Raw genomic sequence first — 15799 nt, 5'->3', positions numbered from 1 at the left:
AGCAGCTGTCGTTCCCTCTCTTCCCTCACTCTGTTCGGCCTTGTGTGACGTTCGGCTCATCTTTTAGGGGTGCCTTCTCTCTTTTATAGCTTTCCCAGCGTGCACGAGACATCGAGGAACAGAGAGAGAGAGTTTAATCTGAGGCTGGTGACTGAAAGATGCAAGTCCTGCAGCAGAGCAGGTGAAAACCTGACAGACTGTGAGCCAAGACCCTGCGGGGGGATTTCCATGTTTAGACCCTGCTGACTGCTGATTCCAGCCTCCTGAGAGACTAAGCAGACCCCCACCACAACCCCTTCTACCTCCACTACCTCCACCTCTCAGCTGCTTAACTAGATTCAAGGGCAGCAACTGTAATCAGGGCTACTTGCTTTTTTCCTGCGCCTAACTCTCCCCTCACTTTATGCCAAAAAAATCTAAAATTTTAAGGTACTGGCGACATCTGCTGAATCGCACCATGCAGAGGAGCCCCTGCCTGCCTCATACAGAGGCTGAACAGCATCGTGTGTGAGTATAAAACTTTCTGCATTAGTATCATCATTATTATTTCGTTTCTTCTTTCATGTTTTTATGTAGCCTTGCATTCTTGCGTGACCTCAAGAAAATGCAACTCAGCTCCTAAACTCTTTTTTTTGACATTATCAATAATTATTTAAAATTTGCCCCTAAAAACTTTCATTTGTTCGCGTCTAGCTCTTAAAACTCTACTGTATATGTTCCTCTGCTGAAAACAGACCTGTGATCAGTATTTCCAGACATGACGTGACTCCGACTCCTCGGGCCATCTGTGTATTGGGAGCAGCTGGCGTGCAGAGTTATCAGGTTGCGCGGAGATGCTTCTAAATGATTTACAGCCTAGTCAGAAATAGTGCAACTTCCGGTGCTGCTTGTCCACTCTCAGCTGGGCAGTGGGGCAAACGTCCATGGCACGCTGAGTCTGTGGGAATCTCCAAAAGTAGTTCAGCTCTCAGAAACTGACACACATATGAATACACTGTTTGAATTTCTGGGTTTGTGTGTGTTTGCAGGAGTGAGGGTGGCGTGTCTAACAGTTTCAAAGCCCTTGGATGCCAGGAGCAGCTGGATCCCAAGGACAGTCAGGTCTCCGAGGACTCCCGAGAATACTGTTATGGTAACTCACACATGTATCCTAACTTTTATCCCGAGCCTCTCGAAGCCCTCAAAGCAGCTTGTACCAGGATGTAATTAAAGATTCTTTCAACATGCTGACTCTGTTATTCAGAGCCCGCTCCAGCTGGAAATGATGCAGTGTTTATGAGAATGGGCCGCTGTTGCAAGCTAAGTTCCTGTTGGCAGCATCATTTTGAGACACTGAGCGTTGCTGCTACAGTTTACAAATAGTTTTCGGATTTTTGCCAGAAGAGTTGTCCAAGTACGACGAGAGGAGCGCTTGGGCAGTGGATTGGACAGCTTTAAAAAGGAAACAGTTACCAGATTCTGGTTTGTGGAAACAAGATTGGATGAGTCTGTGAATATAATGCAAAACTGCACACAACTACTTTTAGGTTTGTCAGATTCACTACATATATTAGCCGCTCGTATATTAAACACACGCCTGATATCATGTACTCTCCATTGTGCCACCACTGAACATGGAGTCATGCACTCTGAGACATCTCAAGATCCCCTAAGGATATCAGACACAAGGACATTATCATCAAATCCTTTCATCTTTTAAGTTGTGAGGTGGGGTCTCCATGTATCCCACAGATTCTCAGATTCAGGAATTTGAGAGCCTTAGTCAACCCCTGAGTAATCTGTCATCTCTATCAAACCCTTCATCCACATTATATAAAAGAAACAGCGACTTCAGTAGTCCAGTTCACTTCAGTAGTTGCCCTTTTACAGATACTTTTGACCAAGTCACCAATCCGTCACAATTTGGCCTTTTGCTAAAGTAGCTGAGGCCTTCTTGCACATTTCTCTTCACTCCATTGCTCATTCATGACTGTATATAAAATATATATGGATATAAAAGATGGCTATAGCCCCTGAGACCTAACCCTTTGATTATGGTCTCTTCAGTTTGATGTCTCAATGTTAGCATTTTTGCTAACATTGCTAGCTAGCTACACTAAGCTTCATTGTCTAAGGAGCTTGGAAAGAAAAGCGTCTGGACTTCTTTGAGTTGCTTGAAGACGTTTCACCTCTCATCCGAGAAGCTTCTTCAGTTCTAAGGGTCAAATGGTGGAGAGTCCCAGATTTAAACCCAGTGGGAGTTTCCCCCCAAAGAGGGACAAAGGACCCCCTGATGATCCTCTACCTAATCACATGAGCCAAGGTGTGAAAGCGGGTGTGGGTCACAATCAGCCAGGGTTTCGGGTGAGCTCATTGTGAAACCTGGCCCACAATGAGCTCACCTACCTCCTTAGACTACGATGACCTGGATGACTGAGAACCTTCACAGACACTAAGCTTCATTCATAAACCACATGGGTGCAATATACAGGCACAAATAAATGTGAATTGGTGCTAAGAAACAGACTAATAAAAGACTAAAGTCTAACTGACTGAAGCTCATGCAGTGTAGGTAAGACCTGGTAGGCCACACCCATATGGAAAAGATATATATAAATCTTATAAAGTTTGTATCTGTCTTGTGTGAAACTTGTATGAAAAGCATATAAGAGTGAAAACGGATATAAGATCCCTTGAAAAATTATATAATGAAACTTGTATGTTTTGGATACTTACTAAAACAATGTATGAAAGTAATGAGAAAGTGGCCACTTTCATGAGTAAATCATGTAAGCCTTATATGATTTACTCATGAAAGTGGCCACTTTCATGAGTAATCACATATAAGTTTTTACTATTTCTTTTCCATATGGGCAAGAACCATTTTTTTATTAGTAAACCTACATTTTAATGTTGTCCAGTTGAATATTTTAACATGAAGGTTTGCTATGATTGACTTGCTTCTGGGTCAGCCTCAAGTGAACATTGGAGTGTGTTTAGCAGTGGCTTTGATTTTCAGACCAGGAAGTTGCCGGTACTGTATTTGCCAATATTCACTGCATCTTTATAAGGTCGCGGCTATAATTACCTCCACCAAGGAAGTTTTGTTTTTGGTAGAACACGCACGAAAATGCTATCTGCAAACACAACAACTCAAAAGATTTGTAGGGGTGTATAGTGGAGTCATGTTAACAATCCATTAAAATTTGCCTTTTATTTGCCTTCAGACAGTGGAAAAATGTCAGTCTTAGTTTTACTGGATCTCAGTGCAGCATTTGATACAGTTGACCACAACATATTACTCAAACGACTGGAGAACTGGACAGGTCTTTCAGGAACTGTACTAAACTGGTTCAAAACATACTTATAAAACAGGAAATACTTTGTATCAATAGGTAACTTCACATCTGAGCAGACAAGTATCACATGTGGAGTTCCCCAAGGTTCCATCTTGGGACCCTTTCTGTTTAACATTTACATGCTCCCACTGGCACAGATTATAAAGAACAACAAAATAAACTATCATAGCTATGCAGATGACACACAAATATATATCACAATGTCACCAGGAGACCAAGGCCCTGTACAGGCTCTTGGTAAATGCATCGAGGAAATTAATGACTGGTTGTGCCACAATTTTCTCCAGCTAAACAAAAACAAAACTGAGGTAATAGTCTTTGGCGCCAAAGAAAAACGATTACAGGTCACCAGAGAACTTCAATCTATACATCTGAAAACCACAAACCAGGCGAGAAATTTGGGTGTAGTGATGGATGCAGACCTAAACTTAGAAAAACACATTAAGACAATAACAAAATCAGCTTACTATCACCTCAAGAATATTTCAAGGATAAAAGATCTGATGTCTCAACAGGACCTGGAAAAACTAGTCCATGCATTCATCTTTAGTAGGCTTGACTACTGTAACAGCATCTTTACAGGTCTACCTAAAAAATCAGTCAGACAACTACAGCTCATTCAGAACTCTGCTGCTCGAGTCCTCACTAAGACCAAAAAAGTGGACCACATCAGTCCAGCTCTGAGGTCTTTACACTGGCTGCCTGTCCGTCAGAGGATAGACTTTAAAGTTCTGATGCTGGTCTATAAAGCTCTGAATGGTTTAGGACCAAAATACGTCAGTGACCTCCTGACCCAGTATGAACCTTCCAGATCCCTCAGGTCATCTGGATCCGGTCTTTTATCAGTTCCCAGAGTCAGAACCAGACACGGAGAAGCTGCATTCAGCTTTTATGCTCCTTATATCTGGAACAAACTCCCAGAAAGCCTCAGATCAGCTGAAACACTCAGTTTATTTAAATCCAGGTTGAAGACTCACCTATTCTCAGCTGCATTTGAATAAAGCACCAAATCCGCACTTAAGCTTAAATTTCAAAACTTACATTTAACTACTGATTTTATCTACTGTTCTGATTTTATTTGTTTTGATTTTATACACTGTTTTGTTTGTTTGTTTGTTAATTAGTTAGTTTGTTTGTTTGCTTGTTTTAATCAATTTTAAATCATGCTTTTTATTTGTTTTTGTTTCTAATGTCTCTGTAAAGCACTTTGAATAACCTTGTTGTTGAATTGTGCTATACAAATAAACTTGCCTTGCCTTTTATCCACCAAGCTGATGCAAAGTGAATATATACAACAACAACAAAAAAAACACTATTGCTTTAAAACTGCCAGGAGAGAGAGCTGCCTTGGTGGAGGTTTGTGCTCTTGGAGTGCTTCTTGTAGATTTAACGTTTCAGGCTCCATTTACTGAAATGCAGCAGTTTGAAAAGGAGATTTTGACTTTGGGTCAACTTCTTACAGGTCAAGAAGAAGGCAGGTTCAGACATAATTAGAACTAGACAGCCTATGTATAAGAAGAGCAAACCACAATGACTGAGAATATAAGATCACACACCTACTGTATTGTGAGTTGACTATAACGTGACCATCTATTTAAGTTTAACCCTAAGGTGAGCCAATATAACCCCTTTCCCCCATAAAGACAACATTTGACAACCTCCACTGTACCCTTATTGACAAATTCTGACACAATAAAGTTCTAGTTTGACATAGATTAGAATAGTTTCTGGGCTTTTCCAAGGGTAGCTACATAGGTAGAGACCACTCTTGCTAACTTCTGATGTAAACGCAGTCATTTCATTCTATTAGCAGCCTGAATTATGACAGAAACTGCTTAGCTCAGAAAACAGCTTTGAGGGACTCCTATTTGGCTTTTGAGGGGTAAAAAGTCAAAGATGATCATAAGAATTCATGCATATTTTTTCTTGTGCTTTGCTTGTGTAAATCCAAAGAGTGGCTTCTCATAAGCCTCATAGCTGCACTAAGCCTGTGTGCCTCTCTCATTATGCATTGCTTTAATGCGCAGTATCTGGTTGCCAATTTGCTGGTCTGACCTTGGTCCTCGCTTCTTACCTGCCAGCTGTGCAAGTCTTTGTGTGTACCTTATATATCCTCTGCTGTGTATGTGATACCACCGGTGCCTGACACAATAATAAATCACAGGCTGGTGTATCTCATGCTTAAATTTAATAGACGCAGAAATTCAGTTTCAAGACTCCTGACAATGTCCAACAACTGTGTGTCATGCTTGCTGAAAGAGAAGCGATACAGATGTATGCCTCGCCATTTTTCTCTGTCCTACTAGCAGATCTGAATGTATTACTCACCAACAGACATGTTATAGCCTATAGGAAGTTGTAACGCCAGAAATAGCTTTAGCGGCTATATTTTTAGTCGTCTTTCAAAGCTCTCTAAACAGCAGATGGAAAATCCTTAGCGAATGATAACAAGGTTCCAGATGTCAGGTCATATAGAGAGGTGCCTAATCACTGAAACTTAGAATAAATTCAACCATATAAGCAGTTCAACTAGAAATGGGACTTTGTTCATTCATGTCATTCTGCTTTTATCCCCCCCAGGTGGGTACCACCCCATCCAGATAGGGGACACCTTCAACAGAAGATACCAGGTGGTGTCCAAACTCGGCTGGGGTTATTTCTCCACTGTATGGCTCTGCCAGGACCTCAAGTAGGTTCATTTTGAGACTGTGTGATATGATCAGGGTGGAAGCGGTTGAGAAATTTGATCTTATTAGGCATCATATAATAATAATAATTAAAAATTGGATCAAACAAATATTTAGTTTGAATCTTTTACTTTGTCCAGTAACCAGCATGCACATCTGATCTGGTGTCTGTGTTGGCAGGCTAGGTCGGCGTGTTGCTGTGAAGGTGTTGAAGAGTGGGGCTGGCTTCACCCAGGCTGGAGAGGATGAACTGGCTCTCCTGCGATGTGTTAGTGACCGTCTGCTTGTGAATCTCCTCTTTAAGCGCTCTGTCTGTCAGATATTTTTCTCTGTCATATCTTTGGAGCATCACTCTCTGCCAATCTTTTAGTAAAGGACAAGTCATCTCTTCTTGCTCTTCTTCCTCTGTTTTCATCCTCTCGTCTCCTCTCTTTCAACAGGCCAGTGGTTCTGTGGGCCGTCACCCCTTTGGCCAAAGGATTGTTCGACTGCTAGATGAGTTTAAGCTGGTTGGGGTCAATGGGGTACGTATCCTTTTTGGAGATGGGATTTCTTGGGCGCATATTCCAGAATAATTTGAGCTGTTCCATTACATCATTGAAACAATCAATGTCAAAGTATTAAAATGTGAACATGTCGTAGTGGATGTAGTTTTTGCAGCAAAGTGGTTTGGGAAACTGACCTTAATATATGGTGGTTAGACATTTGCCTGGCGCTGGAGCTGCTGGGGCCTGACCTGAGATTCTTGCAGCTCTGCTTTGGGAATCCAGGACTGTTGCAGCCTTGGATCAAACAAATACTTATCCAGGTAAGACAAAGCAGACCGGAAAACCCAGGCACCAGAAATCAAGTTCATACAAGGTGTGTTTAATTTAAACTGCACCTCTTTGTTCAAAATTTGTGGGATAATTTTTTAACCAACAGGTTTTTGTACTGTTTCCCATTTGGGGAAATTTGGGGTAATCATTTCTGAACAAACAGTTAGCGACCTTGATCTTAATGAGATCTCTAAAAGTTTCAATCTGGTTTTAATCACTACACAGCACTGAGACAACATATTTAAGGGCTTTTAATGATATTCTTTTAACTCTGGTTTCTGGCAGCCCTACCCTCTTGTTGATGGACCTGACAGCAGCCTTTGACACGCTGACCATGATATCCTGCTATCACGGCTGGAATCATATGCTGGCCTAAAAGGGTCTGCTCTTCAGTGGTTTCAGTCCTACTTATCTGGAAGGGCTTTTTATGGCAACATGGGCCCTCACAGCTCCAAAATAGTCTCTCGTAATTATGGTGTATCTCAAGGCTCTATTTAGGGTCCTGCCTTGTTTGCGCCGTAGTCTTGTTTGCCACTGGGGTCTATTTTCTCATTGTACAACCTTTCATTTCACTGTTTTGCAGATGACTTGCAGATCTATCTGCCTTTAAATGTAGGGACAGACTCACTTCAGCTATTATTACTTTGCCTTGATGACGTTAAACAGTGGATGTCCTTAAATTTTTTTAAAAGTAAATTAAAACAAAACAGAAGCTGTCATTTTTGGCAACTTCATTAATAAACACATTGGCAGTGCTCTGGGCCCATTATCTTCCTATTGTCAGTCAAATGGTTCCTTTAAACTGTGTTGGCAGGTGAGCGCAGTAGCCCAATCCAGCTTTTTTTTTCATTTGAGACAGCTAGCCAAGGTAAAGCCACACCTTCCAGCTAATGTCTTTGAACGTATTATTCATCTGTTCATTACTCGCAGACTGGACTACTGCAATTCTCTGTACTTTGGTTTGGACCAGGCCTCTATTTATTGTCACCAGTTGGTCCAAAATGCAGCTGCTTTTCTGCTAACTGGCACAAAACAGAAGGAGCATATCACCCCAGTGTTGGCCTCCCTACAGTAGCTTCCTGTTCCGTATAGGAGCCAACTTAACATTTTACTTTTTCTTTTTAAATCACTAAATGGCCGAGCCCCTTCTCACCTGTCTGAGCTCCTATTTATTTATGCTCCAGAAAGAACCACGAGGTCCAGGTCAAAACTAACTTTAACTATTCCATGGTCTAAACTTAAATCTCATGGTGACAGAGCCTTCTGTATACCAGACTTTGTCTTAATATTAGATCTGCACAAACGCGCAAACTCTTTAAATCGTTACTGAAGACACATTTTTATGGTCTGGCTTTTAACGCACGTTGACCTAAACATTTTGGTTTTAACAGCCTTAGTTGTTGTTGTTGTTTTTATTGACTATTACTGATTTAATTTATTGATTTTATTTTTTTCTCTTCTATATTTTACTGTATCACTGTTGTGCATTTTATTTATTTTAGTGGCATTTTACATTGTTAAGCACTTTACCAACAGTCCATGCTGCACAATGTTAATCTAGGCTAATCATTCTGGCTATAGCTTAGTAATTTATAATAATAATAAAACGAATTTTCCCAAAAGTGTTGCTTAAACAAACTTTAATAGAGGAAGATCTCAAATTGTGAAAACACTGACATGGTGGGGGAATCAACGAGAGCTGATTCCCAATTCCTGATGTTTTTTCCTGATAAAATCATTGGTGAGGGAGCAGGAAAGGAAAGGAAACATCATCAGATCTGTGTATTTTTCTATAGGTCCTGCAGGGGCTGGACTACCTTCACTCTCAATGTAAAATCATCCACACAGACATCAAGCCAGAAAACATCCTTGTGTGTCTGGAAGAGCAGTCCCACAAAGCACCAGCAGGGGGCAGCAGCTCCTCCTCGTTACAGACTGGGAAGGAAGCCAGTTCACCAGGCACGTTTTATTTTGTCCTTCATTGCTACAGATGCTTGAGAGTGTTTAAGAGTTTCAGTAATAAAAAGGTTCAGCGCCAGATATTTTTATTTCTGATGGGCCCGGCCGTATAGGCAACCATGCAGCTGTAAATACATAAATAAATATTTGCTTCAGTATTTGTGGTGTTTGTTTTTGTGCTAAGAAAAAAATAATGAAACTAATTCAACATATAATCAAGCAAATACATTAACCATGCCATCCCAGCTATTAGAGCTGGACAAAAACAGCTGTGTACTATTTAATTTTAATATAAAACATTTATCTTAGAAATCCAAATTCATAATAATAATAATAATAATGTTTGTTTTGTTTTTTCTCCCAGAAAGCAATCGGGTAAACCCGTACAGCTTAAAGGAAATTGCAGTGAAGATTGCTGACTTGGGGAGCTCCTGTTGGGTGGTTAGTATTTACACTTATACACTTATAAAACTTTTGGTTTAACATATTTTATTAGTGTATTATTAAATTGTATAAAGGGTCAGCCACTTTATGTTTTTGTCATCAGAAGCTTGCAACATTAGCCTGAAAGGTGACAATATTAAATGTCAACATTCTGTTCCAAAATGCTCTCTGCTCCCCCCAAGTGGACAAAACTATTGTATTCACTTTTGGTACTGTGTGGATGTAGTTTGATCACATTTAATTATCTTAATAGCTATAGAATTGAAGAGGTTCTCTTAAAAAGCACTATAAATCCTCCAAAGCAAAGAGGAACTGAGATTTTGTATTGTACCGCCACACTCAAAGTAAGAACTCGAGCCAGATTTGGAAGAAAAAGGCAAAGTTTATTGTAAGAAGTGTAAACATGATGCTTCAACTCTGCTGAGAAGCCACACTGTAGAACACAAGTGACAAAGAAAATAAAACAACGAGAAAGGGAATAAAGAGGAATAGATCTTTCTGGCTCTCTGACTCATGCACACGCGCACACACACCAAATCACCTTTAAACCCTTCTGTCTGTCATCACCAGTACAAACATTTCTGTGAGGAGATCCAGACCCGACAGTATCGCTCACTAGAGGTTTTGCTGGGATCTGAGTATGGCCCACCTGCTGACATCTGGAGTGTCGCATGCATGGTGAGAGACAATCCAAACTGATGTGATGTTCACACTTTAAAATATTTAATCCCATAATGTTATGTTTATATACCATTCCATCAAATGGGAATTAAAGTAATTTTGCACAATTCGTAGCTAAAGCTATGCTGCCCTGTAGCTAAATGACCTATAGTGAAACCTTTCTGATAAAAAGCTATCTGTGCATTCTTACTTATTCTGTGTCACCTCTAAATGTTCTCCTGAATTCTCTCAGGCCTTTGAGTTGGTCACTGGAGACTCACTGTTTGAGCCCAGAGCCAGTGAGTCCATTTCCCTGGAGGAAGGTGTGTTTAGATGGCTGTGTGACGAGCACTGACACGGGATTAAGTGAGATTACACCATGCCTTCATTGTAATTAGATAAATGTGTTTATCCACCTCAGATCATATTGGCCAGATAACGGAGCTGCTTGGCAAAATCCCGGCCGCTGTTGCCTTGTCGGGTAAATACTCTGCTGAGTACTTCAGCTGCAGAGGTGAGCGTCTACCTTCACTTCCAGATGAGGTCTTTCTTCCTGTGTTAATGTGTTGCTATTGCTGCCAGTGAGCTGCTCGTCTGTTGTAACAGTTTATGGTTTTCATCCAGGCGACCTGCGTCGTGTCGGTCCGCTGAGGTTCTGGAGCCTCTATGAGGTTTTGGTGGAGAAATACCACTTCCTGTTGGAGGAGGCCTCTGGGTTCTCTGACTTCCTACTTTCCATGTTGAATTATCACCCTGAGAAGAGGGCCACTGCTGCACAGTGTCTCCGCCACCCTTGGTTGACTTCCTGTTAGCTTCTTGTTAGGCCTCTGCAGCCCTTATAGACAGATGCTTCAAGTTGCTGCTAGACTTTGTCGATTTCAGGGCATCTTTGTGTTTTCACAGCATCTGATGGGCTTCTTATACAACATTCAAAAAAGAAGAATTTGAACTTCGCTACAAGAGCCCAGCAAAGCACAATGAGCTTTTTCAACTTCCTTGCGATTTTTTAAACAACCATGAGAAGCTCAGCTCTGACGCTGCTAATAAGTGTGAAGTTCTCAATCTGCAACCAAGTGTGGAGTTATTCTTTAGTAATTTTGAATATGATTTTCTATCTGAGAATGACTCAAACTGTAATCATTTGTTGATCTTTTACAGTGCATGTGCTCGTTTAGTTTAAGTTTTGTACAGTAAAGTGAAGCACTTTACAGAATAAAGTGACATTAGAAGGAGTGCAAATCCAAGTCAAGCCTTTTTTGTTGTTGATGTTTGTTTTACATAAGCTCAAATCATCTGATTAACCCTAAATTAATTCTGTAGCAACTTGTAAACCAGAAAAATATGGGTTTAGATATAACCCCCGCAGAGCCTGATTACAACATCCACACCACTGAGTCAGCCTAGCATCACATTAAGAGACTGAAAAAAATTCCAAAACCAAAACAATCTCAGAACTGTGTGCAAGTGCCAAGAGAACCAGTGCTGTGTATGGTTAATTTAAAAGTCCAAGCTATCTGACAGTTTTGGTCAGATCATTTTGTCTTTCGTATGTAAAAAGTTTACACGTAACTGGTTCTTATACTCAAATCTTCAGCAAGGACAAGTAAAGACTAACCTGACAATGATTTTCAAGAAAATAATCTCTCTACAGTATTTCAAAAAAAGCAGGATGTTTTTCTCGCTGAAGAAAAAAGAGTTTTATAGACATATGAGAGAGAAAAAAACGACTTCAGCTTCACTGGTTCCTGACCTCAGTAAATACATCTTACTTATTTATTTTGTAAATCATGACGAGCATTTGTGAGCAGAGGAACAATGAAGCAGGATGCGCTTCGAGGCTGGACTTCGCAAAAAAGGGTCTTCCAAAAAGGTCACCATGGCTGCCCCCATCTTTCATATACAGTCTATGCTATTTTTCTTGGATGGTGACTGTTAATGCACCAGACGCTGCATTTATTGGGGTTGAGCTTTGTATAAAAAGAACTTTCTGGCACTGCAAACAGCTGTCCATTTCAATAAGTCATTTAGTACAAATACAGTTCACTACTGACCTTCTTCACATGTGAAACGAGTCGATACATGTTCTCAGAGACAGGCGCATTCATTCAGCATTCACCTGGTCATCAGTGACCCATCTAGTGTTATAGTTAGGGCTGGTTTCTGTTTCTGCCACATGTTAAACAGGTGGATTTTCAGGTAGATTTCAAATCTTGTCTTAAAAGCTTGTTTCCTCTTTTGGTGTTCAAAATAGCTGGAAATCCTTCAGAAAGCCAAACCCTATAGTTGACAGTAGATGGGTTACACAGACCTGGGGGATGGTCAAAGGTTAATGCCATCTGTTGCAAAGCTCTGTAGGGTGAAAATTACAGATCAGAGAAAGAGATTGTCATTGAAATACACTCATGTTGAGCGGAATAACTGGAAAAGATCATATCCGACTGTCAAGCTAAACCAGAGTGTTGGATTATCGTCAAGGAGAGCACAGGGAAAAAAGGCACATAAAGCTACACATTCTAACAACTTGACCTTATTTCCCGTAACCAGAGCATCAAATAATAATCTGACTTGTCCCCATGAAAACTAAACACAGTAACATCAGCAAAGTTGCACTGACCAGGACTCTCGTGTTAGGACTGCACAACGTTTTTAGAGTGTATGTTTTTTACATATTTGATGTTTTCATGTGAGTTCTCCTGTAGTGTTTCATCCTATCCAGCTGTAGGCTCGACACTCCACCAGTGGATTTCCTTTATAAACGACCGCGTAACCACACTCTGTCCTGATCCGGCGACACTTCTTGGGCCACGAGGTGGGTTTCATCGGGCTGCAAAGGAGAAGCAGGGAAGAGAGAGGTGCTTTCATGAGGCTACAGTCATTTTAATAAATCAGCAGTGTTGTGCAAGTTACTTTAAAAAAGTAATTAGTTATAGTTACTAGTTACTTCTTCAAAAAAGTAACTGAGTTAGTAACTGAGTTACAAGATTCTAAAAGTAATTAATTACTCGAAAAGTAACTATTGCGTTACTTTAAAAAAAAATGTTTAACCCTCTGGGGTCCAGGGTATAATTGGCCATTTTTAACTACTTTTGATTTTCCCTCCACATTTTACCTTTAAAAACGATTTACTTTGCCTTGTTTAGTATCATTCTTTTCAGCACGACCTCACATGTCTGAATTTATGTTTTCATTTTGACATACTGTATTAACACAACTGATCTAAAATCAGACAAAAAACATAAAATCTGAGTTTTAAAAGTGATATTTTTTACTGTAAAAACCACAAACATGTTTATTCAATCATATTTCACAACTTTAAATGCAAATATAAATTGTCAATTTTAAAATCCTATGCACAAGTTTTGCAAACAACAAAGTTATTTGCAGTCATTTACCTTTTACCCCTTTTTTAAATAACCATTTCACACTATTTAGATAATAATCAGGTGTTCTGCATTCAATAAGATGCCACACAAATTATTTGTGCCACTCCAAAAAAATAATTTCTGTCCACTACAAAGGAGAACAATATTGACCGAACCAGCAGCAAAAGAAGATCCAAACTACGCTTCACATAAACATAGTCATGAATCCCCTCTGACTTTTGCTGTTTTTCTTCTACCACGATAAAATCATGCACAGCTCTCTCTCTCTCTCTCTCTCTCTCTCTCTCTCTCTCTCTCTGTATACTTCAAGAACAGTTTCCCGTCTAAAAATCTGTTTTCTGCATTATTCGCTTGCTTGTTAAGCACAAGTCTACTGTTATTTACAGCGCTGTCGGCCACTGTTTTTTTTTTCCTTTTACTTACTTCCGAAAAGAAAACCTAATTTCTGCTGTTCAATAGGCTTCTGAACAAATTTAAACTTTTTAAAATTATGCAAAATGCAAAACGCTTAGCCGTGTCTCTAATAAAACCGCTGTAACTTCAGAGGTAATGTTCATATGTTGATTAATGGTTTTCTTTCATTTTTGATGTACTGCAGAATATTTTTATAAAATCCCAGGCCAGGAAAATCACCTTCATGTTTTTCTGTGTTTTATCTTCAGCTACTTTGACACAAAGGCATCTGCTGTGACGCTCACACCTTTGATAAAGTCTTGCGAGTGTCAGCTTCCTTTTTATAGATACAAAAATATGTAAATGTACTGATCTGAATTCTAATATTTCTGACTGTCTGAGGCAAAATTTCCCAGATTCAAATCGAATTGAATTGAATCAAATCGTGGATCGAATTGATTCGGGATCTTGTGAATTGGAATCGAATCGATTCTAGAAATCAATGACGATACCCAGCCCTAGTCCAGATTACTTACATAGACAGCTACTTCCATGCAACTGATATAAGGTGCGGTAAGCTGAAGACAGCTTCAACAGTCTGTTTGTTGAAAAATAGTAACACGACCGCACTGCATTTTCTTGTTAGTAACGGTAACGGCATTGTAACGATAGGAATAGTAATTAGTTAGATTACTCGTTACTGAAAAAAGTACCGCGGTTAGTTGTAACGCTGTTATTCCCATCACTGTAAATCAGTGGCCTGAAATGAGCTGAACTGGAAAAAAAAAAATTCTACTCACGCAAAGCAGTAGAAACCAAACGCGTGACAGAAGCACTTGTCGCAACCTCTCCGGAAAGAATCTCCTGCTTTGTAGTTCTTGTCTTTGGAGGAGCAGATGCCTGCGAAAGAAACGAGAGCAATGCAGTCAGATCTATCTCATCTGACTTTACATTTCTAAGCTCTTCTCTTTAGGTGAGCAGGTATGAAACTGCTAGGTAAAAATGCACTTTTTTTCCCCAGGACATCGTAACTTTGCAAAGGCTATAAATGTCCGTCCTCTGGGCAGAACACATAAAGCCCCGCTGCAAGGGGTCAGGCACATTAATGGCTAAATCTGGCATCCGCAGTGAGTTTCCTCAGCGTTCCTGCAGGCTGCGGGTAGCTATCCTTATGGGGTTTGTCTGTCACCTTGAGAAGGGGATCAATAAGAACGCACTGATGCACTGTGAAGAGCTCCCAGGGGAATGAATGCAAGGTCAGGGTTATAAAGGACAGAGAGTTTGCGGTCAGCCAGTTTGTGTTGGTTTAACAGCCACAGCTTCCATAAATCACAAGTGTTGATTAATGTGGAAAGTAGCAGCCCCTGAGCTGGGCAGGGTAATGTGAATACATTATCTTGAACAGTGGAGGAACAGAAGTGGTTCTTACCTTTTTTGTGGTAGACTGAGGCTTCTGAGCGTCCATCGCTCAACAGAAGGATGAGGGACACGCACAAGGCAAACACCAGCACTGAAGAGTAGCCATTATTTACCGGATGTGACATTGTGAAATATAACAAGAGAATTACCTGTTTTAAACTGGCGCTTTCACTCGTTTTAATCTTGTGTGACTGTCTGGTGGAGTCCAGTGAAGTCCCTGTGGTGGCCGTGTTGATGCTGGCTAATATTTATAGTCTCACAAGTCTACTGGAGACAGAGAGCGAGAGAGAGAAGAAGAGCATCTTGTGGTCTCCTGGTTTCTTTCCACTGTCCAACTTTTGTTTCAGAGTTTGAGTGTTTAGAGTTTGGCTGTGTAGCCATGCATCCCTAAATATTACCTTTGGCCATCAGCTGCTGCGTTAAGCCTGCTTGGGTGAAAGTACGGGCCGGTGTTTTGACGTGACAGTCGATCAGCTCAGTGGTGGTCCTGAAACATTCCTAACCTGCCTATTTAGCATCTATTTCAATTCACCATTTATTCCTTTCCTCCTGATACACGGAGGTGCTGACTAGTGAAAAAAACCCCTGCTGAGACCATTAAAAAGAAAACAGCTGTTTGTGCTGACGTTGCCCCTTGTGTGAAGGGACAAATAATGAGAAAACGGCATTCTGAAACATTTTAAAAAGCGTGTGACAAA

General features: G+C 40.4%; 1 protein-coding gene across 1 annotated transcript; it reads left to right on the top strand.

Annotated features, from left to right (window-relative positions):
- Positions 1-100: 100 nt before the first annotated feature.
- Positions 101-11137, top strand: LOC146364270 (SRSF protein kinase 3). Its single transcript, XM_084918415.1, has 12 exons — positions 101-507; positions 1029-1132; positions 5919-6027; positions 6206-6293; positions 6466-6553; positions 6727-6833; positions 8640-8802; positions 9167-9243; positions 9817-9924; positions 10160-10229; positions 10328-10420; positions 10531-11137. The coding sequence occupies exons 1-12, from the start codon at positions 404-406 to the stop codon at positions 10716-10718; spliced, it is 1299 nt and encodes a 432-aa protein (XP_084774541.1). The 5' UTR covers positions 101-403; the 3' UTR covers positions 10719-11137.
- The last annotated feature ends 4662 nt before the right edge of the window (positions 11138-15799 follow it).

This window comes from Perissodus microlepis, chromosome 20 (assembly GCF_051167445.1).
Source record: "Perissodus microlepis isolate ML-2025 ecotype Zambia chromosome 20, ASM5116744v1, whole genome shotgun sequence".
Taxonomy (NCBI): domain Eukaryota; kingdom Metazoa; phylum Chordata; class Actinopteri; order Cichliformes; family Cichlidae; genus Perissodus; species Perissodus microlepis.
This window is presented reverse-complemented; position numbering and strand designations above follow the sequence as displayed.

Coding starts and splice junctions, on each gene's coding strand:
- LOC146364270 (XM_084918415.1), top strand. CDS start 404: ATGCCAAAAAAATCTAAAATTTTAAGGTACTGGCGACATCTGCTGAAT. Junction 8,803..9,166: donor GAAGGAAGCCAGTTCACCAG/GCACGTTTTATT, acceptor TTTTTCTCCCAG/AAAGCAATCGGGTAAACCCG. Junction 10,421..10,530: donor TGAGTACTTCAGCTGCAGAG/GTGAGCGTCTAC, acceptor GTTTTCATCCAG/GCGACCTGCGTCGTGTCGGT.